The 1,929-nt window shown below is 64.7% G+C and overlaps 1 protein-coding gene across 1 annotated transcript in view; it reads left to right on the top strand.

The window, feature by feature from the left end:
• Positions 1-1,501, top strand: part of CNPY3 (canopy FGF signaling regulator 3) — a 9,180-nt gene extending 7,679 nt beyond the window's left edge. The window contains exons 6-8 of the mRNA XM_045294769.1: positions 72-194; positions 408-525; positions 763-1,501. Coding sequence (XP_045150704.1) covers positions 72-194; positions 408-525; positions 763-986 — 465 coding nt within the window. The 3' untranslated portion in view covers positions 987-1,501. The remainder of the gene's footprint in view (positions 1-71; positions 195-407; positions 526-762) is intronic.
• Positions 1,502-1,929: the final 428 nt, after the last annotated feature.

Genomic DNA, 1,929 nt, shown 5'->3' with positions numbered 1-1,929 from the left:
GTACCAGGATGAAAGGGCGGGATGCAGAGGTAGCAGCCATGCCCCCTGTGTGGCCCGCCCTCCTCTTCCAGGGCATGTCAGAGACCTTCGAGACGCTACACAACCTGGTTCACAAAGGCGTCAAGGTGGTGATGGACATCCCCTACGAGCTGTGGAACGAGACCTCCGCGGAGGTGGCTGACCTCAAGAAGCAGGTAGAGGCCCTTCGGCTCTCCCAGCAGCCGCTGCACCCCACGGGGCTGGCTGGGGCTGGGGCTGCTCCTGAGGAAGGGCCACCGAGACCTGGGTGACCGGTCAGGTCCCTTGGCCTCACAGGCCCCGCTGTCCCAGGAGAACCACAGCCTCCTTCCTGCCTGCCGTGGGCGGGGGCCGGGCATTGCCGCCACGCAGCATTGTGTGCTCCACAGTGTGATGTTCTGGTGGAGGAGTTCGAGGAGGTGATCGAGGACTGGTACCGGAACCACCAGGAGGAGGACCTGACGGTGTTCCTCTGTGCCAACCATGTGCTCAAGGGGAAGGACACCAGTGAGTGAGGGCGGGCCAGGGCAGGCAGGTGCCCCGGGAAAGCAGCAGCCAGGGCGAGGGTGGAAAAGAAATGCGGCTGTGCTCACAGGGAGCATGGAACACAGTGAGGCAGGAGGCATGGACCTAGGTGCGGGTCACACAGGTGCCCCAGAGAGAGAGGAGGTGGGCTGTTTCCAGTTTCTCCCCAGTGCGCCTTGGGGAGCCCCTGTGCCCATGAGCTGCCCCTCCTCACCCCAGGCTGCCTGACAGAGCAGTGGTCCGGCAAGAAGGGGGACACGGCCGCCCTAGGCGGGAAGAAGCCCAAGAAGAAGGGCAGCAAGGCCAAGGCCTCGGGCAGCAGGAGCGGCAGCAGCAAACAGAGGAAGGCACTGGGTGGCCTGGAGGGAGACCCCAGCCCGGAAGAGGATGAGGGCATCCAGAAGGCATCTCCCCTCACACACAGCACCCCCGATGAGCTCTGAACCCAACTCTGTGTCCCTTGTACCGAGGGTACAGCAAGAGACCCCTGACCTGGAAGCTACCAGGCTGGGCCACAGTTCTGGCTAGCCAAGGAGGCTTCTCCGGCCCCAGGGTCCTCCTGCCTCGGCTGGGCCCTCTTCCTTCCCACGAAGGCGCAGCCCCAGGAAGAACTCAGAGCACAGTGGCCGGCCTGGGCGGGCGTTCTCTCCCCCAGCACCTCTCCTGGTACGGAATTGAGCCGGCCGTGCCGCTGGTCAGGGGCCATGAAGACTCCAGGGTGAACTCACCCAGAAGGGGCGGCGTCGGAACTGGGTACCTGGACCGGAGCGGATGATCCCCGGAGGAGGCATGTCGGCCTCTGCTGCCACACCTCACCCCACAGGGAAGCCAGTGGCAGCACCCACAGACCCTGTCCCCTGCCCACCCCCTTCCCTGGACTCCTGTGCTCTTCTGGCCCGCCTCCCCGGGCCGCGAAGTGCAGTGTGCACAGTAAAAACCTTTGGCCTTTTTGCCCCTATGTCTGCGTCCTCTTCAGCCCCTCAGCGGCCGGTTGCTCCTTCACTCCCCTCACCTGGGGGGCTGCCCGGTGCTCCTCCTGTAGGCAGGAACCTGCCCGTGCGGAGAACTTGCTGAGAGGGCCCAGGGCTGCCCTGGCAGCTCCCACGTCTCACTGAACTCCCAGACCTCCCCACCCTGTCATCTGCAGGGCTGCCTCTTTCTCTCGCTCTCCCTCCCCCCTTTCTCCCCACTGAAGGCGGCCTGCATCGTTTGGGTAAAGTGTTTACTGGTTGGCCCACCAGCCCTTTCACCTGGCCCTGCCTCTGGGTCTTTGACCTTGTGCCCTGGTGACCTCGCCCCAGCTGGAGTCAGAGGGGAGGACACCCCAGTCCTGGCCAACACCTCTCGGTTACAACGTGTTCCCTGGGGCCCGGGGCTGAAGAGAAG

Source organism: Echinops telfairi, unplaced genomic scaffold (genome assembly GCF_000313985.2).
Source record: "Echinops telfairi isolate 266 unplaced genomic scaffold, ASM31398v2 ScPeMD7_3533;HRSCAF=4204_1, whole genome shotgun sequence".
NCBI classification, from domain to species: Eukaryota; Metazoa; Chordata; class Mammalia; order Afrosoricida; family Tenrecidae; genus Echinops; species Echinops telfairi.
Note: the sequence above shows the minus strand (reverse complement) of the source record. Positions and strands in the feature narration are given on the sequence as shown.